At 37.8% G+C, this 22,520-nt stretch overlaps 2 protein-coding genes across 6 annotated transcripts in view; one reads left to right on the top strand and one right to left on the bottom strand.

The window, feature by feature from the left end:
* The window catches only part of habp2 (hyaluronan binding protein 2), a 75,897-nt gene extending 69,153 nt beyond the window's left edge, over nucleotides 1-6,744 (top strand). For all 3 annotated transcript variants that reach the window (XM_062975711.1, XM_008114741.3, XM_008114740.3), the window contains exons 13-14: nucleotides 1,030-1,221; nucleotides 5,092-6,744. In XM_062975711.1, the coding sequence (XP_062831781.1) occupies nucleotides 1,030-1,197 (168 nt within the window). In that variant the 3' untranslated portion in view covers nucleotides 1,198-1,221; nucleotides 5,092-6,744. The remainder of the gene's footprint in view (nucleotides 1-1,029; nucleotides 1,222-5,091) is intronic.
* Nucleotides 2,470-22,520, bottom strand: part of nrap (nebulin related anchoring protein) — a 93,511-nt gene continuing 73,460 nt past the window's right edge. For all 3 annotated transcript variants that reach the window (XM_003223428.4, XM_062975710.1, XM_062975709.1), the window contains 10 exons: nucleotides 20,448-20,552; nucleotides 17,957-18,064; nucleotides 15,779-16,090; nucleotides 13,563-13,667; nucleotides 12,785-12,883; nucleotides 9,619-9,723; nucleotides 6,529-6,636; nucleotides 4,638-4,949; nucleotides 3,322-3,474; nucleotides 2,470-2,897 (listed from right to left, as the gene is read on the bottom strand). In XM_003223428.4, the coding sequence (XP_003223476.2) occupies nucleotides 2,796-2,897; nucleotides 3,322-3,474; nucleotides 4,638-4,949; nucleotides 6,529-6,636; nucleotides 9,619-9,723; nucleotides 12,785-12,883; nucleotides 13,563-13,667; nucleotides 15,779-16,090; nucleotides 17,957-18,064; nucleotides 20,448-20,552 (1,509 nt within the window). In that variant the 3' untranslated portion in view covers nucleotides 2,470-2,795. The remainder of the gene's footprint in view (nucleotides 2,898-3,321; nucleotides 3,475-4,637; nucleotides 4,950-6,528; nucleotides 6,637-9,618; nucleotides 9,724-12,784; nucleotides 12,884-13,562; nucleotides 13,668-15,778; nucleotides 16,091-17,956; nucleotides 18,065-20,447; nucleotides 20,553-22,520) is intronic.

Below are 22,520 nucleotides of genomic sequence, written 5' to 3'. Positions count from 1 at the left end.
TGGTTGTGTCCATGCTCCGATTGGCTGAGAATGGGCGCAACTGGCAACTACAATTCCCAGAACCCTCACTTGCAGTTTGTCTTATTTTTAAAAATGTGATGCATAAATATTAAAATAGATTGGTGAATTCTGAAACTTGGCAGGCCTGCAGTTGTAAATGGGGTCTAAAACCGAGGTAGGTTTCATGCAGATAGACCTTAAAATGGCTGAGGATTGAGCCTTTAACTGAATGAAAATGGGAAACCCTCTCCCCATTTGAGTAACTTCCCAGTAAACAGAATGAGGGGTCAGCCAACAATGGACCCCAAAATGGCCAAATTGCACACCTCTAATGAGTAATACTTTTATTGTAGAGCAAAACACAAGGCTTGAGTGCATGCGAAATTATGTCTGCTTTTTTAATTATTTTCTATTATGCTATTCCAGAAATAAACTATTCTATTCCAGAAATAAACTTCCCATTTTTGGAGGGGGGAACATGCTTTTTAAAAGCAGTGTAGCTCACATAGAACATCTTGGAAACAAACTCACCTAGAGCTTAGAACTTGACCACTCCTGGTCTAGAAATATCTTTAAAAGCTCCCAAAACTAGCAGGGGATTGGATTGTATGGCTCTTGGGGTCTCTTTTGATTCCACGAAGTGACTCCTGGCCACTGTATTAGAAACAGTCTCTTGAAGCAGTTCACAAAATATAAAGTATCAAAGAAATTACTCATCCCAAGGAGATGTTAAGAGATGTATTTTGAATGGTGGGAAGAAGAATGGTTTAACAGGACAGCCCAGGACGTGAGATCTATTTTCTGAACATCATGGAAACTGATTCTACTTCCTCCATGCTCTCTAGGTGCACACAAATTCCATACACCTCTTACTGTCTCCAGTATTATGCAAAAACATTCACAATATCCCTTTTCTATTAAATCATGGAAAGATAATTATGATAAATTCTCATCTTTCTGAAGAATCAGAGTTCATCCATGGTCAAGATTTGTTCCTGAAACTAAATGTTTTTTTTTTATTTTCACTAGGGAGATTCAGGCGGTCCTCTAACCTGTGCAAAAAATAGATCTTATTACCTCTATGGAATAGTGAGCTGGGGAGACCAATGTGGATTAAAAAATAAACCAGGGGTTTATACCCGTGTGACAAGATTTCTTAACTGGATCCGTACAAAAATCCAAGAAGAACCCAATTAAAAAACATACTTCACAGAAATAAAGGTAAACTTAGTCCATATCTTCCCCAAAACATCAGGGAAACAAGAATTTCTAAATGTAATTTTTAAACAACGAGACAAGAATTCTATAGTCACTTATCTTGGAGTATGTCCCACAGAACTCAGTAAGTATATCTCAGTATGTATATCTAAATTGTAATTGTACTATTGCTCTTATATGGTATTTGTCTTTTTGCAGCATATATATATGCTTCCCTGGGGTTCTTTGTGATCTCTTACTGCACTGTTTTATGGTTTATTGTCTTGCTTTAGCTTAGAAAAGGGAACATGGCAATTAATGCCTATATTAGAAGCAACTAGGAAAACAATTGCTTATTTGCTTAGTTTTTATCTTCTACAGACAAACATATTTCCAAATAAAAAAAGTATTGTGTCATCTGACACGCTAGCCCAATGTACTGCAATGAGTGAATAGCTGAGTTGGAATTGAACTACATCTCCTGGGCAGGTCCAGATCCAGATCCAGGCAAATTGGCTGGGGATTCTAAAAACTGGAGCCCAAAAAGTAATTTTTCCATATTTTGTACAAATCTACCATGCAGTCATGCCGGCCACATGACCTTGGAGGTGTCTACGGACAACGCCGGCTCTTCAGCTTAGAAATGAAGATGAGCACCAACCGCCAGAGTCAGACATGACTGGACTTAACGTCAGGGGAAACCTTTACCTTTACCTTACCACTTAACTACAAAAGAAAGAATAGTATCCCATTACTGTATTCTCTCACACATTTTCTCCTACTGATTCTAATTTGTTTACCCAGTTTCACTCACAAATGTCTTCACTGCTACAAAGTGTAGTCCGTGACAGGCAAGTGTGGTAAAGAGCAAACCCCAGACTACTAACTACAATGCAGCCTGAGCCCTGCCACATGCACAATGGAGAACCTTCTTATAGCGACACCAGAGGCACTCGAAGTGGCCAGCTTATGGTCAAAGGAAATCTAGTATAATGCCAAGTTTTTAACTTTGTTTGTGATATTTCTATACATTATAACTGTATTCTCAATTTGCTTCTGACATGATAAATAAATAAATGACATGACAAATGAACCCACAAAGGACCGAATTCACCTTTTACAATCTCATTAACCTTCCTCCACACACTGAATGGCATTGTCAAGAGTCTGATCAAGTCATCTTTAGAATGTTCAACTATAAATGAATATGGAAAATGAAGGAAAGCAGAATTTCATTGTTTGTGCTAATAAACACAGAAAAGGGTTCTATGATTTACTTTCAATACAAATAATTTTATTTTCAACAAATCATGATTCATTCGTTTTTAGTAAGCTGAGCCTGCCAGTCATCTAATATAAATCTCATTTGCCAGCATAATAAATACTAAGTTACACAATACATAAATGTGAGATCACTTATAATATCCACACAAAAATATAGAGATCAATATTAAATTACTTGAATTAGTTTCTCCCCTACCCCCACCCACAATAGGTGCCATCCTATATGCTAATCAGGGAGTCAGAACAGCTACATAACCTGCAGAGCAAGCTGAAAAACATATGCCTTTTTCTCCGACAGATGCCTGCATTTCAGCTTATTTCTTAATTAGCTGCATTTTTCTCCGCTTAACTTGGAGAATCTCTGATGCATCGGGGTTGATTCTGACTTGTTGGGATCCTTCGCTGGTTGTCTGTTCCTGCCAACCAAAATAGATTCCAAATACAAGATATTAGTGAATGCTAATCCACAATTCCCATTTACAAAAACTGTGATTAAAGATACTTCATCTGGTATTTTAAACACACAAAAACACAAAAACAAAAGCAAAATTAATATAAAGTGACCTTTATCTGGTTGATTGCTGTTGATAGACTAGTACAAATGCTTAATCTTTGAATAAACATTACTACTAAGGGCTCCTGCAATTTTTTTATTTGGTCTCTGCTCTCCCGGGCTGTCTGAACACTGCTGATGTAAATGGCACATTTATGGGCTCAGGAAGACTGGGACATAAACACTCCGTCATGCACTCTGGGGTTTTGCACTCTGGAAGCTGAAATAAAATGTGACTGGGTTGTTGTATGTTTTCCGGGCTGTATGTGACTGATTCATTCACTTACAGTGTCCAAATTGTACTGGTCCAAAGTTTCTTGATGTTCTGGTTCCTGTGCAAAAGCTAGCTCAGCAGCCCTTCTAGCCATTTCAACTCTGTAAGAACCTGGAGGGGTCCAGCCAATGCCTTTTATCCAGTTCAAATCCGATTTGTACTTGACCTTCAAAAAAGAGTAATCATTAATTGCAAATGTCTTTCTGGGACTATATACCTCACATTCTTCCAATAATATGGAAAATATGTTCCATAAAATAGCATCTTGGACTTTCATTTCTCTGACCGGGGAAAAGATGAGAGCCTTACTTCAAAACCTAAAGATTCCCAAATACAGTAGAGTGTCACTTATCCAAGCTAAACGGGCCGGTAGAACCTTGGATAAGTGAATATCTTGGATAATAAGGGGGGTTTAAGGAAAAGCCTATTAAACAACAAATTAGGTTATGATTTTACAAATTAAGCACCAAAACATCATCTTATACAACAAATTTGACAGAAAAAGTAGTTCAATACGCAGTAATGCTATGTTGTAATTACTGTATTTACGAATTTAGCACCAAAATATCACAATATATTGAAAACATTGACTACAAAAATGCCTTGGATAATCCAGAAACTTGGATAAGCGAGTCTTTGATAAGTGAGACTCTACTGTACCAAAGAAACAGTTTCAAGGCAAAAAGTGAATGACAGAATGTGACAAAAATATTCTACATATACACTGTTCACCATTATGTCAGCATTTAGAACAGTTGTCCTCAACCTGTGGGTCCCCAGATGTTTTTGGCCTACAACTCGCAGAAATCCCAGCCAGTTTACAAGCTGTTAGGATTTCTGGGAGTTGATGGCCAAAACATCTGGGGACCCACAGGTTGAGAAACACTGATTTAGAGTTATCATTTCTTCTTTCTCTCTTTGCGTACGTAAATATGCATTTTTCATCACTCCAAAAATAATGTTGGAAATTTGTGGGGCAGGGCTAGAATTCCCAGAAACTATCATTGTTGTCCAGGAAGTCCAAGTTAACAATGGATTTTCTATGATCTGTGAACTTTTCAGTAGAAGGCCCAGTGTCTCAGACTAAATAGTTCCAGCACCATTTATGGATGCTAAATTTGTATTTCAAAGGATGAGAAAATCAAAGCTCAAAATTGTTACTTACGTTTACTGTAATTCCTAGAAGCCCATAGCCAATATTCATGTTATTGTTTACTTAGAAGATGTTGTGAAGACCAACTTTGGGTATGAATATTTTGGGTAGAAAGTAGATGCAGCCTTTCCTTAACCCTAGGAAGAGGCTCTGATTTAAATAGCAAAGTTACTTACATCACTCTGCATTGTGGACGCTTTCTTGGCATGTTTTAAATTCAGTTGTTCTGGGTCGCAAGTATATTGATGAAGGCGCTGCCTGTAGTTGACATCACTCGCAAGCTGTTGACTTTTCTTTGCATGCATGAATCCTGGTTGATCAAGTTGGCTTTTGAATTGGGCTTTGTTTCTGACAAAATCCCTTTTGTACTGGTTGTCACTCTGGAGGTAACCCATCTTAAGGAAGTGTGCCATTTTGGGATCATCATCCACATTACGCAATCCAATCTGGTGACCCCTGTCCCTCAAGAAGGCCTCTTTGTACCTGAACTGTAGAATATTAAAACAGAGAGAGACTGAGTCCCATATGGAAACATCCTTTCATACTGACTTGTATATCATGTTATGGGAAATGTAGCTTATTAATATTTTGTTTCACACAACACTTCTTGGTTTTTTTTTTCATAAACAGTTTATACAACTTATACAAGCCTGAAGCCACAAGAATGAAGAGCAGAACCAAAGCTGCCCTTGCCCTGCTCTGCCAATGCCCAATTTCGGGATCTACCACTGGAAATATGATAAGCAGCAGAATTATCAACATGAAGCCTTTGGTAATAGGGACCTCCAGTATGGATTAGCATTCCCACTGCATCAGTGAAGTAATCCCCTCTAGAGAACAGATCAGCAATTTACAATCGTTCTTTTAGAAACTAACATGTATGCAAGAACGACACATTATCTGAAAAATAGCTGCAGAAAACGTGAACTATGCTTAAGATCTCATGAAATCATCACAGTGATAATGTGGTTCAATGTCTGCTTTAATGTGTGTAGCTAACCAGTTACGTGTAGTTAGATTATTAAGGGTTCTGGCTCCCTAAAAGTTCAGGTTGGCCTGAAACAATGTGAATATAAGTACAGTAAAGTCTCACTTATCCAACATAAATGGGCCAGCAGAACGTTAGATAAGCGAATATGTTGGAAAATAAGGAGAGATTAAGAAAAAGCCTATTAAACATCAAAATAGGTTATGATTTTACAAATTAAGCACCAAAACATCATGTTAGACAACAAATTTGACAGAAAAAGTAGTTCATTACACATTAATGCTATGTAGTAATTAATGTATTTACGAATTTAGCACCAAAATATCACAACGCCTTGAAAACATTGACTACATAAATGCGTTGGATAATCCAGAATGTTGGATAAGTGAATGTTGGATAAGTGAGACTTTACTGTACCAGTAAAAGGATTTTCATGGAATACAGGAAAATATGAGATCTGTTTTCAGAGCATGTCATACATGTTCCCTACAACAGTCTAAAGAGGTGCACAAGAATACAACTCTTGTGAATCATGTTTCCAGGGACCATAGCCAGTTGCATCCAATTATTATATATTTCCTATATTTTTGAATACAATGATTCTTATTGAACTAGTAGGAGAAAGTCAGAAGTGACTTTGCATACTGCGACATAGGAACTTCTCATTCCTATAACTTGTAAAAAGGTACTATGATTGCATCTTGAGAAACAAATGCTCACATGTTATAGTGGTTTAATATTGCACTTGGACTTGAAAGAACCATGTTTCACTGTCCACTGCTCCATTGCATTCACTGGGCGGCCTCTTTATTTTCTCTTATCATGGCATAGCCCATAGAATTGATTGTTTTATAACAGTGATTCTCAGCCTGGGGTCCCCAGATGTTTTTGGCCTACAACTTCCAGAAATCCCAGCCAGTTTACCAGCTGTTAGGATTTCTGGGACTTGAAGGCCAAAAACATCTGGGGACCCCAGGTTGAGGACTACTGTTTTAGAAGCTTACATACTGTAAGCAATTTGGAAGATGGGGTGGGTATACATGGAGGAATAAGCAAACATATAAAACAATGTGTCATACATCACTGGCAATTTCTCTAGAAGCTTTAGCTGTCTGGAAGGGTATGGCATCCAATCGTAAGTCATAGCCAGCTGCCCTTGTCTGCTCCCAGGATGTTTTATATTGCTTCTGCATTAAAGAAGGAAGGGAAAAGAAAGGAAAAAGAAAACAAGAAAGATATAAAAGTAGCAATTAATTACTGCCTTTTGATGTGATAATAAAGTTCTCTGAAATTTGTGCCTAGTCTGTAACCTTCAGTTTCACACCTATAAAATATATTGGGGATTTTACTTTGCACTTCATGCATACATTGATTTTTGTTTATTAGTTTCTGTTAGACACTTTGATGCATCAGCTGCATCAATATTGCATCGACATTGCCCCTATTCTGTCTTTTGAAACATCTAGTAGTAGTGCCTTGGGTTTTACAGCACAGGAGTTTCACTGCTATATTCTCCACCAATGATGGCTTCAAACATTTCTAGCTCCAGATCCTCATGGGTTCAGCTTATCTAAAATAATTAACTGGTTGATAACATATTGGATATGACTAAGGATATGGACTAGATGCAAACTCAGAAGAGAATACGCCAAATCACATTTCAGTTGCAAGAGTTTAGATTATAATGTCTGCAGTTATGAATTGTTAGCTCTGTTACCACTGCTCTACTGGAAATAATTTTGGCAAATAGGAATGGTAGAATGGTAGACTGTGAGCCAATTGCAGCCCATGAGATCCTATTTGTGACCCCAGAAGTTCTCCTAGATTTCCAGGCTCCAAACTATTTTTGGTGAAAAAAATGGTGGGTTTTGTCCACTGCTGAAAGCTTAAAATTGCCGCCAAATGCAGTGTTTTTGCTACCATAAGCCTAAAGCCCCTACAAAAGTTAATAATGTCCCTAACACCTCAAAAGTTAATGAAAATGAAATTGGGAGTGACATTGCATCACCCAACATCAGCTTCAACAGTTTATTTCTGCTCTTGCATAGTCTGGATCTTTTTGTTGTCGAAGGCTTTCATGGCCGGGATCACAGGGTTGTTGTATGTTTTCCGGGCTGTATGGCCATGTTCCAGAAGTATTCTCTCCTGACGTTTCACCCACATCTATGCCAGGCAACCTATGAGGATGCCTGCCATAGATGTGGGTGAAAGTCAGGAGAGAGTACTTCTGGAACATGTCCATACAGCCCAGAAAACATACAACAACCTTCTGGATCTTTTGTTCAACTCCAAGACAATTCAAATGAGGAGGGAACAACTCCTCCCCCCCCCCCCTAAACTTTATAGAGTTAGGTGCTATAGTTTATCAATGGCATTAATTCTAAGAAACCTATTTTTAAAAAAATGAGAAGAAAATTTACCCTTCAAATCAGAAAATTGCCTCAGCAATCGATGTCTCAGTCTTTAAAAACCTTTGGAAGAGCCTTAGTGTAGTACTATGAAACTGCCAAAGAATAGCCCCACAAGAGAATGGAAAGAGTGGGCATAGAGGTGCAAAAACTAGCAAAATCCAAGAAGCCATATTGCAAGAATTTAGACTTCTTTTTTAAGGAAATTTGAAAAAGTCAGTTTTGCTTTGCTTTTTTTATTTTTCCTCTCAACCCTTTCTTCCATCTTTGTTTTACAACACTTGCTCGATCTGGCAATCATAAAAGTTTGCACACATTTTTTACATCTATTTCCCTATTACGTCTATACCTCCTCCCCGACAACTGAATATTAGCCCAAATGTGGCACTTTCCCCCACATGATAGGTGTATACCACTAGCAAGTCCTAGTCATATCCCCCGCCCTTTCTCCCTCTTTTTAAATCTATCAGAGCTTTTCTTGCTGTTGAGGATCATTTTGCAACACAGGTCCTTTGATTTGAAACACCATGCATCATTTTACTTTATCACAGTTTGCACAGTTTTTACACTCATCCTCACACATTATATTCATTTGATTTGCAGCTATCTGTGCAGCTTTCTGAATACCTATATATATGTTTTTGTGCGCCTTAAGGTCAGTCTCTCTCAACAGCTTTCTGTGTGTGGCATCTCATCCAATTGTATATCTACCAAAAACAGTTTCGCTTTTAATGAGGGGCCCCCAACTCCTCCATCTCCCCATGCTCTCACTGGCTGTTTCAGTTCAAATACATGCTGATCCACTTGAATGTTTTGTGAAGAAATAGTACATTGCAGACTTACAGCTGTGACATTGATCTGTGTGTGGCAATACAGTTCTAACTGCATGAGCGATATATCTCACTTATTCTTTCCTTCGAACATGAGAGGAAAGGTTTGTCAATGTACAATGCAAAATGTACTTCCTGCCTTCACTTCTTTTAGGGGCCAGAATGAGCTTTTTGGCATTACCTTTTTCTATTTTGGATTTCAGTAATTGATTAAAGGCATTGTTTTGTGCACTTTAATGCAGCTTTTTTTAAAAAAGAGTTTTAAATTTCTCATCAAAGAAACATTGAAATGACTGTGTCTGTTGTGGTTGTTTGCTTACCAACTAAATATGAGCCATACAATTATATCACTGGCAGAATGGAGTGTGATCATAGATATTCCAGTATCTATATTAATATATTCCTATCTATCTTTTGGGAACCCCAGTGGTGAAGTGTGTTAAAGCACTGAGCTGCTGAACTTGCGGACCGAAAGATCCCAGGTTCAAACCCTGGGAGCAGCATGAGCAGCCGCTGTTAGCTCCAGCTCCTGCCAACCTAGCAGTTCGAAAACATGCCAACGTGAGTAGATCAATAGGTACCGCTCCGGCGGGAAGGTAATGGCGATCCATGCAGTCATGCCAGCCACATGACCTTGGAGGTGTCTACGGACAACCCCGGCTTTTCGGCTTAGAAATGGAGATGAGCACCAACCCCCAGAGTCAGACATGACTGAACGTCAGGGGAAACCTTTACTTTTACTATCTATCTTTTGCATACTGTCCCTCACCCTACCAGAATCTCTGAGGTGACCTAGTCTCCGTCAGCTTGAGTGCTACATATGGAGGGAACAAGGAGCAGTCCCACAACTAATTTTACAGTTATATGTGTTGTAACCATCTGTGTTCATTTACAAAATCAGTTGCCTACAATAAAGAGAACTATCACTTACATCACTAATGTGAAGTGCATTCAGACGTGCCCTTATAAAGTCAGGATGGTCAGGAGGAAGAGTATAATTCTGCATGGAGTCCACATGCCCAGCTCGGTATAGACGCTGTCAAATCAAATAATATTTAATTTACTATTACAATACCTATAAAGATAAAACAAGAATCACAATACAGTAGAGTCTCACTTGTTCAACATTCGCTTATCCCACGTTCTGGATTATCCAACACAGTTTGCCTCCCGCCCCGATCCACAGCTGTTTCTCTAGGCAGCAAGAATTGAACTTTTTATGGATTTAATTTCTGGCAATGTTGCTACTGTAAGTTCATTTTATGCAATTCTATCTTTACTACATAATGTTACCGTCTTTTGGACTGCTTTTTCTGTCGATTTGTTGTAAAACGTGATGTTTTGGGGGCTTAATTTGTAAAATCATAGCATAATTTGATGTTTAATAGGCTTTTCCTTAATCCCTCCTTACAATCCAACATTTTGCCGGCCCGTTTATGTTGGATAAGAGAGACTCTACTGTATATAATATAAAACAGAATCATTTCCTTGCTTATTATAGCTGCCCAAAGGGAAAATATTAGTATCACTCAGAGAAACAAAAAAAAGCTCCAAAAACAGATCTGTGTCACAAAAAAAAGCAGACACCTAAATTAGAATTTTCTGTAGTTTAATACTCTAAAGCCATTGTGATTGCACAAACTGTCAACAATTTTAATTTACTGAAAACGTTTCAGTATACTTATCTAACGATCACAAATCGCACTAGATGTCCTGAAAGAACTGTAACATTCAGATTTCCTCTACAATGGTGCTACCACAGACCACTGATGGTCCACAGGAGAATGTTTCCAGGAAATAAACAAATTGTAGTCAATGCGTATAAATATGGTTCTGTGCCTTGATACATGGTTATTCTTGTTGCTACTGTATGCAAGTAATTTCTGACTTATGACAACACTAGGGCAAAACTATCTGAGTTTTTGTGGCAAGATTTGTTGCCATTGCCTTCTTATGAGACTGAGAGAGTATAACTTGCCTAAGGTTATCCAGCGGTTATCCATGACTGAGAACAGAGTTGAACCGCAGTCCCTAGTCCAACAATCCTAACAGTACACATGTATAGTAGAGTCTCACTTATCCAACATAAACGGGCCAGCAGAATGTTGGATACGCGAATATGTTGGATAATAAGGAGGGATTAAGGAAAAGCCAATTAGGTTATGACTTTACAAATTAAGAACGAAAACATCATGTTATACAACAAATTTGACGGAAAAAGTAGTTCAATACGCAGTAATGCTATGTAGTAATTACTGTATTTACGAATTTAGCACCAAAATATCACTATGTATTGAAAACATTAACTACAAAAATGTGTTGGATAATCCAGAATGTTGGATAAGTGAGTGTAGGATAAGTGAGACTCTACTGTATTATGTTTTGAACACCAATTATGAGCTAGTCATTGACCATAATAAAATGAACTTGAACTTGGAACACTCACGCATCAACTTAAGGTATTCCAGGAGAAGAAAATTCTCAGTCCCTCACATCAGATACCTTGAGATGCACTGTTTCATTTTGGTCCACTTAATGCTTTCTATTTTTATCTAATGAAAGATAGCTTCCATCAGATAGTTTGAGACACAATGCTCCAAATTCGTCTATTTGATACCTCCTATTTTAGCTAATTCCAATCAGTTCAGAATTGTGTCAGCAATGATGATCACTCACTAAATAATTATAGCCATTCATCTAAGCAGGAGTTGAGGTAAAATTCCTTGGTTCTAAGCATCCTAAATGGTATCATAGTTGTGCATTATGGAGTCAAGGCTCCAAAAATCAAAATATAGAACCCTTTCTACATGATTTGCCAATCTCTCTGATTTCTTGGTTCCCTCTGAACAGAGTTGCAATCCTCATAATAGCTGGAGGAAAATGGCTAGTATTCGATTGTTGACTTTAAGAAAGTTCATTTCTCTACTTCTGGGAAAAGAAATTCCTGGAATACCTTGAGCTGATGTGTGGGTGTTCAAAAACATAATGCAAGAACATGATTGCACACATATGCACATTCCAAAACCAACAGAATTGGATCAACACAACCGCTTCCAGTTTTGGACTCTGTTTGGACATGGCTATGGGAATTATCCTGATGAGAGCACTTATGCTTCAGAATTTAACACTACACTAGAGATTATTTTACACTGACTCAACATTTCCCATTTCTGTCCATGTTCCAGAAAAAAAAACTAGATAAAAAGAACTAGACAGAACTATTAACTAAATTATCTATTTCCGTGAAATTCAATCCATGGTCAGAAAGTTACCTTTAGAAAAAACTAATATAATGGCACAAGGAATTCAGTGGTTAACTGATCAGCAAGAGAATTATGTTCTGGGTTCTGGAACAACATTTTACTAAATTACTAAATTATGGAAGCCTTCAGCATAACATATTCATTCTCCTTAAAAATATATTTCCAATTTTTGCCTGACGAGATAGGAACCTTAAAACTGGTCGATTACTTGGGAGGGCCCCAACTTGTCTAACAGTTTTGCAGAGACTATTTGCAATTGTAGTGAGCTCTCCTACTATCCTATTTTCTTGAATTTTTTGAGTTATGCTAATGCCAAGATTTTACCCTTTACAAGCTCCAGTGTAAAATATAAACCACACAAACACTGAGGCATGTGGGAGGAGAGTTTTGGACTTTAGTACAAAACTCAATGGTACTAAATTTCAAAAACCCTTTCTAGAAATTCTTATGTAGGCATTTTCTACACAAATATACAAATCATAGGTAGATGTTTTGTCAAGATATGTTTGTGTAAGTAAGTGAGCAATCCAGCAACAAAGAGAGTCACATTTTACTTCAGCACCGTACCTAAGAGCAGCAATATATCCTAGAAAATTGCTAAATTGCCTGCGTGGTATAAACAGGTACATCTTTCAAAACCTTGCCATTCCTGCTCACCCCCAGCAACCATTACCTGAGGCAGTCTCCAATATAGTTTTGTCAATATTTGTCAAATACCATCTATATATAAATATCCCTGTATAACTAAATCATCTTTTTCAGTGTTGTGGTTATAAACTGTGTTATACATAGCTAATGATGATCCATTGATGACTTACAACACACTTAACCTACCTCATTACATTGAAGGTAGCTATTCTTAGCATGAGTGAAATCCAAAGAATCAGTGACTGTGGTGAACTTCAGTCTGTCTGGTTTCTGGCGGTACTTTGTCTATAAATGTAACCAGCGAGGAAATAAAGGAAAATGGGAAAAAAATTGTATGTAAGTGGTAGTAGACACAGAAACAGCATACTGACATATTCACTATAAATATACACACATATGTAATATACAATGTGAAAGTCTTTTTCAAATTACATAAAGGTCTTTAACAATTTTAATGACTGATGGATAGTAGCCTTATGTACTCTAAGCTCATAAAACGACTTGTCCAACAGCAATGTAACCTGGCTCCATCAATTCAATGGGATTTTGTTATTTAGATGGAGTAACACAACAAAGGAATCTCCAAACTACAGGTCAGAAGGTTTCCCTATAATAAGCTATGCTGATCAGAATAAACCACTCTCCATATTTCTATCAGTTTCCAGTATGCAATTTTCAAAACTTATTACCACTTGGTGAGCATTCTATTGCTGAATTTACTGCCTTTGTTTATTGCTAGCATTTTTGTTTTTAGTCTCCTGCTTAGGGTAAAATATATGCAGAAGGATGTCACAGGTGGACCACTATCTTGTGTACTACTCTTTGGTAACGCACACCCGTTGTATAAACAGGCTCCCACATCAAAAGGAAATGCTAAGCTACATCCATAAGTGTCATGTAACAAGGAGTCTTGATGGTAAACAATTCTTACAGACGTTCCATCCCATGAAAGATTTATCAGTACCTCACTGATGAGTTCTCCAGCCTTCTTTACATTTTCTATCTGAGGTGATCTCAGAGCCACCCAGCCAACCCCCTTCATGAAGTTCAGGTCTGATTTGTAGCGAGTCTGTGAAATAAAAAAACAAAACAAAAATCCTTAGATTTTATCTGATTATTTCTCTAGCCTGGATATGATTCCCCGATTTGTATTAACATTTTAATTTCTCTATTTTCCATGCATATATCAGCCAAACTGCATTTGCATTCATCCATTCCTTTCGGAATTAAATAATGGATCATATAAAAGAAACAAAAAGAGCTCCCACAACTGAATTAATATAATTGCAAGCAGAAAAGTAATATAACCTGTTAGGACTGTCTTCCTTTCAAAGCTATTCGATGACAAAGGCCCAACCAAGGAATACAAAATATATTTTGTCCAAAATCAGGACAAGGTTAATTCTTTTTCTCCATAGGATAGCCATTTAGGATTTAGGTTTGTTTCTCATAGAAAATTCCACATTTAATAGAAGGTTCAAGGGAAAACACTGAGTGTGAACAGATAGGTTTGTGTGTGTGTAGTAGAACTTTAGACTATTTCACAGACAATTTTTCCAGTAAGGTTTATAACTAGATGATGAACATTTTTAAAGGACCACATCTACAAAAACGTTCTTGGGCAAATTCTAACACACACACACACACACACATAATTTGTGAAATGGTTAGCTGGAAGGCCAACTGAAACAACAGCTGTGCTTGTGAAATGAAATCTGGGTCAGTTCTACACAGACACTTTATCCCGGAGATGATCTGGAGTGTTGAATTCAGGATTGGTCCCAGAAATAGTTTTTACTACCAGACTCCAGGCCACTGAGGAAGTGGGATGGAGTCCTTACCACTGGTTCCAGGCTGTTCCAGGATGGTCATGGCACAGCTGTTTAAGTAGTCAGCTGCAATAAATCACTATGACCAAGAGGTCATGAGTTCGAGGCCAGCCCATGTCAGAGTGAGCACCCGACCATTAAAAAAAACCCCTGCATGTTGTTGACCTAAGCAACCGAAAGATAGGAATTTAGGTACTGCTTTGCGGGGAGGCTAATTTAACTAATTTACGACACCATAAAAATCATCCAGCAGCCGTTTGGAATGAGGAAGTATCCATCAAGATGTCACAGTGAATGATGAAGCAGCTGCTCCCCCTGTGGCCGGAATCGATCATCCCCTCAGGAAGCTGGAACCTGGAGAATGTTAAATTGCCTCTGCGTGTCTGTCTCTGTGTCTCTATGTTCATATGGCATTGAATGTTTGCCATGTATGTGTACAATGTGATCCACCCTGAGTCCCCTTTGGGGTGAGAAGGGCGGAATATAAATAAATACTGTAAATAAATAAATAAATAGTGGCTGTCAGTTCCATCTTGGAACCAGACCAATTTTTACATTGGCTCAAAGTTGCAGTTTACCCAGATTCTCAGGAGAAATTCAGAGCAATTTACAACTTTTGTTAACGTGGTTCAAATTGGTGTTAAATACTTTAGCACATGTTAAACTGACTCAGGTCCATGTGTTATCTCCCCCATACACCCTTCAGGATAAAGTGTCTGTATAGATATGCCCCTGGATGCACTCCTAGCTAAACTCTCACACAGGTAGGCTTTCTTGAATCTGGCATTGAAACATTCAAGTGTAAAAATTCATGGCTCTAGAAAGCAGAGATGAAAGCAAGCATTTTCTTTACACAATCACTACTATGTCACACTCAAAAGGATGGTGATATCCTAGTTTTCACAACGCATTGCCTTTGTCTCTTATCCATAGTATAACATTCCAACCTTGATTATGAATTAAACGAGATCAACGAGGTATTGTCAGATAACAACACATGTTTAAATTTGTGTCACTTTCTGAAATTGAGCTACTATTTATAACAATTTCATTGTGATATTCTCTCACTTGATTTGGAATTGCTCTCAGTGCACTTATCAGCCCTGGAACCACAGTTGTTTTATTTTCCCAGATTTCCTTTTTCTCAACCACAGTGTTTGCTCATTTTTTTTCAAACTTATGTTCCCCACAGTAGTAGTAGCACTAATAACACACACTAGGGTAATAGTAGTAGTAGTTGTGATGGAAGTATTTGCTATTGTTATTATTATTTTATAATCTTTTCCCCAAAATATATTGGTCACATTGCCCATACAACTTGCTCTAAAGCTCATGCAAGATCCCTCTGTACCTCGCTCTGCAACAGGTGAACTCCTTTTGCCCATTTCATCTTCAAGTCTTCAGGAAGCACGGTATATTCATGCAGTCTTGTCCTGTAATCCTGGTCACTCACTAAATTCTGGGCCTTTCGGGCATGCACTAGGTTGACCATGTCCAAAGGCAGGTGGTAGTGAGAACTGATATCCTTGGAACCTCGCTTGTACTCCTGTTCATTCTGTAATTTCGCTGCATATAAGCAATGTAGAAGATTGGTATCATCCCAAATGCTTCTGGCACCAATGTGCTTCCCCCTCTCCTGAACAAAGTTATGCTTGTATTGAAGCTGTTTAAAGAAAAAGAAACATTCTTCAGTTTGTAAGCATGCATTTTAGGTCCTGGAAAAGGTAGGTAAGTAAAAGAGAGAAAAGAAACATGTAATAATAATAATAATAATAATAATAATAATAATAATAATAACAACAACAACAACAACAACAACAACAACAACAACAACAACTTATGTGATCGGCACATTGGGTGCCGTGCCAAAAGATCTCAGCCGGCATTTGGAAACAATAGACATTGACAAAATTACGATCTGCCAACTACAAAAGGCCACCCTGCTGGGATCTGCGCGCATCATCCAAAAATACATCACACAGTCCTAGACACTTGGGAAGTGTTCGACTTGTGATTTTGTGAAATAAAATCCAGCATATCTATCTTGTTTGCTGTGTCATACAATAAAATAATAAAACTTTTTTAATATACTACCCTATTTCCTCAGGGGACTCAGGGTGGTTTCCAACATGATAAAAACAATATAATATACAATCACAAAATAAACAGAACCATACAACAATTTAAAATAATACAAGTAGTATTATTGCAAAAAAATATGTAGTACATTTGATAAAGATGAGAATCTAGTTATTGGTAGAATTTTGTTTGCTTGCTTTTGCATCTTTTCTTCCCATGTAATTTTATCAATATGGTTATCAACTATATTCCAAAGGGCAAAGAGGCTTTTCTCCATGAATATGTTGTGTTAATGTATGTATTTTATTCTATTCTATTGTGATTATTTGGATTTGGCCCCATGTTAGCCGCCCCGAGTCCCTGCAGGGAGATAAAGGCAGGATATAATAATAAAGTTATTATTTGAAACACAACAAGATGAGTCTACAGCAGACATTCTGCTGGCTGTTGTATTGGATCACACGTCGGACACTTCCCAAGTGTCTAGGACTGTGTGATGTATCGGCAAATAATGCGTAAGGTGGCCTTCTGCAGCTGGCAGGTGGTAATTTTGTCAGTGCTGATTGTGTTTAAGTGCAGGCTAAGGTCTTTAGGCACTGCATAATCATCATTATTATTATTATTATTGGCAATCCTGTGGCTTTGAATGGTAATCGTCCAGTGGACCCGTGGGCCTAGACAGGACAGTAACTAAAATGTTATTCTTTCCAAGGATGGATCAAAATATATATATACAAAAAAAAAAAACAAATACAAAAGAAACAGCCCGAGCTAGTACATGACATTCACTACATTAATGAGTTAAGAAAAACAGTGTATGTCATCCTTGATTAATTCCTTTATTTTCAATTGGCTTTGTGAACATTGCTGCTGGTCTCAAGCCTGGCAACCCTATCCACATTTGAACTTCTCATGTTGATGATGCTGATTTTAGGCATTTTGTATAAAAGCTGAAAATTCAGTTGGGAAAGTCATTATTTCTTAATTCATTGGCATGAGAAGTGCTCCCCAAAACAAATTTATGTCTAACCCAGAAGGACACACCAGTTATCCAAAGTTCACTGGGGTGCATATCTTAACTTTACCTTTCTCTTAATCATGTCTAGTTGGTTTAGTTGCATAGTCATGGAAATAAATGGATTATTTGATGGATGGTTATTGCCTTCAATGCTCTAGATAAACTGGAACTGAGCATCCAGAGATACTTCCCCCCCTGCAATTCCCATTGCAAGATCTTCAACGTGCCTTGGCTTCTGATTAACAGTGACTCTTTTCTCTTTTTTAAAAAATTCTCACAAAGACACTCATTCATAAGTAATATATTCTGTCTCACATCCTTGTCTCACATGATTATGGGCCTGCTTTAATTCAGCAAAATCCGCTTTAGACAATGTATTACATGAAGTTAACAAAAATTAGGCAAGATGGAAGGCTGCATAATTCAACTCACATCGCTGGCAATTTCTCTGGAGGCCTTGGCAGTCTGGAAAGGGATTGCTTCCATTGTCAGTTTGTAGCCTTGAGCACGGAGATTATGCCAAGACTCCCTATATTTTGCCTAAAGTGGAAATGGCAAGTTTAGATTTCTTGGTTAAATTTTAAAACATAAGTAAATTAACAAAAGAAAATATCTTTGGATTGCTGTGTAGAGTTAGCAAAGCACCTCACATCCAACTATTTTTAATAAGCTATAGAAAGAACCTATCAAGTTAAATGAAATCAAAGCAATGAAATAAAAAGTACCATTAGGCCCCAATACAGAGAGGGCATGACCTTATCCTTGCAGAATATATAATGATATATAAATAGTTCTGGAAGCAACCATTAATCACAACAGAGTATCTACTGGGGACACATACTATTTCTGGTCCCTGCCAGTATCATATGTATCAATTTAAATTTTCTACATATTCTATCATTTTATTAATCTGATTTTTTTTACATAATGATGACCAAAGTTACATACCTAAATACACCTTTTTATTATCTGACAAAATCTGCATATCTGATTATTATTTAATGCTAAAGTATGCAGAGCCCCCGATGGCACAGCAGGTTAAACCGCTGAGCTGCTGAACTTGCAGACCGAAAGGTCGACGGTTCAAATCTGGGGAGCAGAGTGAGCTACAGCTGTTAGGCCCAGCTTCTACCAACCTAGCAGTTTGAAAACATGCAAATGTGAGTAGATCAATAGGTACCACTCCGGCGGGAAGATAATGGCACTCCATGCCGGCCACATGACCTTGGAGGTGTCTACGGACAACTCCGGCTCTTCGGCTTAGAAATGGAGATGAGCACTAACCCCCAGAGTCAGACATGACTGGACTTAACGTCAGGGGAAACCTTAACCTTTTACCTTTCCCTTAACTTTTGAAGACGGGTTTCATTTAAGTGTACAGATTAGACCATAAAGAGTTAATTTTAAAATGTGGTCAGAAGAAAATGCTTGAGCATATTACTTATAGTTACAAAATTCAGGTCCTTGACAGAAAAGAAGTGAAGGGTTGACGCCAGCTTGTTGAGATGACCATATCTCCATGTTTTCATTAAGGCAAATCTCTCTATCTCTAGCATGCAAGCTTCCTGATTTCCACAATATATACAATATTTTTTTTCACATATCCAATTTTGTATTAAAAACCCAATGCATTTTGCAAAAAAAATTAAATGCTTTAGTGTAACAAACTTTGAAAAAGAACAAAAATATTCAGAATGTGGCTGAATGTGGATTTTTTAATAAGGTAAAGGTAAAGGTTTCCCCTGATGTTAAGTCCAGTCATGTCTGACTCTGTGGGTTGGTGCTCATCTCCATTTCTAAGCCAAAGAGCCGGCATTATTCATAGACACCTCCAAGGTCATGTGGCTGGCATGACAGCATGGAGCGCCGTTACCTTCCCGCCGGAGCGGTACCTATTGATCTACTCACATTGGCATGTTTTCGAACTGCTAGGTTGGCAGAAGCTGGAGCTAACAGTGGGCTCTCACTCCACTCCCAGGATTTGAACCTGCGACCTTTCAGTCTGCAAGTTCAGCAGCTCAGTGCTTTAACACACTTTGCCACCAGGGCTCAGATTTTTAATAGGATGCCTCAATATGTGACGACATCTTTTTTCATCAATTGTGAATATCTCTACACCCTACATTGAATATAATTGCATCATAATTAAGATTAAAAATGAAATACTCATCAGAACAATATTCCATCCACAACTACTCATTACTGTATCACTGTATGACAGCAGTAAATTTTAAAAAGTTAAAATCCATTTATTCGGCCTGGAAAAAAATCATCTGCTCCACTCAGCAGCAACAATACAAGTCAACAAAGATGCCACTATAATTGGTGCAATAAGTATGATAAAAAGTGCAACTAAAAGTTAAAAACCCACAGCAGTGCAATATTTCAAATAAATAAATCATCAGCATCCAAATATAAAAATGCAATACAGATGTCAAAAAGTATTAGCTAGAAACAGATGATAGGACAAAACGTTTTTTAAGAAATCAGATATTAAACTAATAATCAGCAGCCAGCTCCTTGAGAGGGCCAAATATAGAAAACACCAATCAGCTTTTTAACAATTTCCAATTTTAAAACAGTCGGAATCTAGAAGTTGTTATCCTACATGCCTTAGGAAGCTCATTCCCAATTTTTTTGATTGTATCGGAAGCAACTTGAGAACATACTGCAAGTCGTTTTTGGTGTGAGAGAATTGGCTGTATACAGAGACGTCACCCAGGGGATGCCCGGATGTGTTACCATTCTGCTGGGAGATTTCTCTGATCTCCCTGCAAGTAGAGCTGACAGACGAGAGCTCACCCCATCTTGCGGATTCGCACCAGCAACCTTCAGATCAGCAGTTCAGCTGGCACAAGGGTGTAACCCATTGCGCCACCACAGCTCCCAATGATTTTAGGGTATAAGAGAACCAAACACTTACCTCACTGACATTGATCGCATTCATTTTTGCTCTTTCCAGTTCAGGAAGACCTAAAGTGACTGTATAATGATGCAAAGTGTCCTCCCCTGCTGCTTTGTACAAACGCTGCGATAGGATTAGAGGGAGAAGAAGTGTAAGGAAGAATACATCCTTTCACATTTTATCAAGATATGCTTTAAAATATTTTGTTTAATCAAAGTCAACTAAATGAATCCATAGACGCAAACCCTCTGACAAAAAAAGTACTTTTTTTTGGCCGTCTGCAAGGATGTTGCCCAGGGGACACCTGGATGTTTTGATGTTTTTACCATCCTTATGGGAGACTTCTCTCATGTCCCCACATGGAGCTGGAGCTGATAGAGGGAGCTCATTCATGCTTTTCCTGGGTTGGATTTGAACTGACAATCTTCAGGTCAGCATCCCAACCTTTAAGTCATCAGTCCTGCCAGCACAAGGATTTAATCCACCGCACCATTGGGGGCTCCTTCAACTCCCAGAAATCCTAACAGCTGGTAAACTGGCTGGGATTTCTGGGAGTTGTAGTCCAAAATACTTGGGGACCCACAGGTTGAGAACCACTGATCTAAGGCTCTCTTATAAAGTATTACCCTCCTAGAGAGGAAAAACTGAAGGGTACTTACTGTATATACTCGAGTATAAGCCTAATTTTTCAGCCCTTTTTTAGGACTGAAAAAAAAAAACCTCCTCGGCTTATACTCGGGTGAGGGTCCTGATGGGCTTATATTCGGACCGGCTTATACTCAAGTATATATGGTATATTTATTATTTTTCTCTATTATTATTGGTATTGTTACATTTATTATTTTACTCTATTGATTATTATTACAGTAGAGTCTCACTTATCCAACACTCACTTATCCAACGTTCTGGATTATCCAATGCATTTTTGTAGCCAATGTTTTCAATGCATTATGATATTTTGGTGCTAAATTCGTAAATACAGTAATTACTACATAGCATTAATGTGTAATGAACTACTTTTTCTGTCAAATTTGTTGTATAACATGAGCATATTTACATTGAAGATGAAAATAATGATTTAATCAGAGTTGAACAGTCATATCTTAAATTACAATTTGATGTAAAGATTCAAAAACATTTAAACTATTGATGCCTCAATTAATGTAATTTTATTGGCATCGGCTTATACTGGAGTCAATGTTTTCCCAGATTTTTGTGGTAAAATTAGGTGCCTCAGCTTATATTCGGGTTGGCTTATACTCGAGTATATACGGTACTTGAGATGGATCATTCTGGGCAACATTGGCTCTGTTGTGTAATTTCCCCAGGAGAATTATATCACTAATTGTGGAATCTCCAAGGGTGTTAGGTTGCCACACTTGGTCAGGATTAGAACTCATATCACCCACAGGCTTCAATATGTGTTTATGGCCCCAAGAGCATTCAGAGCCCCCACCCCTAATTTTTTTTGTAAAAAAAAATCTAGAAAATTATGCTCCCAAAAGGATCTCGGGAGAATAGTCCTATAAGCACAATGTCTCCCTTCATTTTGTTTTAGCAAAATATTGCTATTAAAAACCCTGAAAGTGAACGTTTGTTCACTTTTTTCTTTAAAGAAGGGTTGATGTGGTCCATAGAGAGTTCAGCAAGTGGGAGAAAATAACACCCAGATCTTTCCACATTGTCAAGGCAATGCTTTCCAAATATTTCACATTGTTGACACACCTTTTAAGACATGCATCATTTCATGACACACGAATTCAGTTTTACTAGCAAATCTGAGGTTAAACTAACTCTTTATAAGAGATATGGGAACATATATTGTAATGATGAAATGCATGGGGACACAACCTATCTTATAAAAATCTTTCATTTACATTTTTAAAAATATATGATATGTACAATAACATACATTCCAAGATTTTTTCCATTTCTCTTCAAGTTTGCATGATAAAACTACACCGTGCAGCCAACACACTAATGTGTCACGACACACAGTGTGGAAAGGTCTGGGTTAGCTTGTTATTGACCTTTAGACTCCAGGTTAAAACTGTATTATTCCACTGAACTTTTTCTAATTACCCCTTTTCA

Source organism: Anolis carolinensis, chromosome 3 (genome assembly GCF_035594765.1).
Source record: "Anolis carolinensis isolate JA03-04 chromosome 3, rAnoCar3.1.pri, whole genome shotgun sequence".
NCBI classification, from domain to species: Eukaryota; Metazoa; Chordata; class Lepidosauria; order Squamata; family Dactyloidae; genus Anolis; species Anolis carolinensis.
Note: the sequence above shows the minus strand (reverse complement) of the source record. Positions and strands in the feature narration are given on the sequence as shown.